This window comes from Ailuropoda melanoleuca, unplaced genomic scaffold, assembly GCF_002007445.2.
Source record: "Ailuropoda melanoleuca isolate Jingjing unplaced genomic scaffold, ASM200744v2 unplaced-scaffold52384, whole genome shotgun sequence".
Lineage (NCBI taxonomy): Eukaryota > Metazoa > Chordata > Mammalia > Carnivora > Ursidae > Ailuropoda > Ailuropoda melanoleuca.
In genome coordinates this window covers 1-753 of record NW_023225375.1, presented here as the reverse complement: position 1 = coordinate 753, position 753 = coordinate 1, and the positions used below count along the sequence as shown (strand labels likewise).

General features: G+C 59.9%; 1 protein-coding gene across 1 annotated transcript; it reads left to right on the top strand.

Annotated features, from left to right (window-relative positions):
* The first annotated feature begins 29 nt into the window (after positions 1-29).
* Positions 30-675, top strand: LOC117799546 (transportin-2-like). Its single transcript, XM_034652032.1, has 3 exons — positions 30-133; positions 208-330; positions 435-675. Exons 1-3 carry the CDS (start codon positions 86-88, stop codon positions 555-557), a joined length of 294 nt encoding a protein of 97 aa, XP_034507923.1. The 5' UTR covers positions 30-85; the 3' UTR covers positions 558-675.
* Positions 676-753: the final 78 nt, after the last annotated feature.

Genomic DNA, 753 nt, shown 5'->3' with positions numbered 1-753 from the left:
GGGCCTGGAGGGGGCAGGGGCGGGTTGACCCAGGCGTCCGCTCCCTGCCAGGTCCCATGCCATCGCCTGCGTGAACCAGTTCATCATGGACCGGGCCCAGGCGCTGATGGACAACATCGACACCTTCATCGAGGTGGGCTGCCGGGCCGGGGGTGAGCAGGGCAAGGGCCAGGGGCCCTGCTGCAGCTGATCCCACCTTCCCTGCAGCACCTGTTCGCCCTGGCCGTGGACGATGACCCTGAGGTGCGGAAGAATGTGTGCCGTGCCCTGGTGATGCTGCTGGAAGTGCGGATTGACAGGCTTATTCCCCACATGCACAGCATTATCCAGGTGTGTACCGCCAGGGCAGGCCCAGGCGCGCTGTGGGCCGGGTGACAGATGGGGAGGCACCCCCAGCTGGGCCGGGCCTTAGCCGTTCTCCCACCCTGCCCTAGTACATGCTGCAGAGGACCCAGGACCACGATGAGAACGTGGCCCTGGAGGCCTGTGAGTTCTGGCTGACGCTGGCCGAGCAGCCCATCTGCAAGGAAGTCCTGGCCTCCCACCTGGTCCAGTGAGTGCCGCTCGTGCCCTCTGCCCCGCCTCGGCCTTCACCTCTCGCTATGCTCTGCCTTCCCTCTGGTTGTTTCCTGTGTTACCCTCAGTCTGTGTTCTCTATCTCCATTCATTTCTACCTCCGTGCGTGTTTATTTAGCAAGTGCTAAGATAGTTTTTTTTTTTTTTTTTTTTTTTAAAGATTTTTTTTTTTTTTTT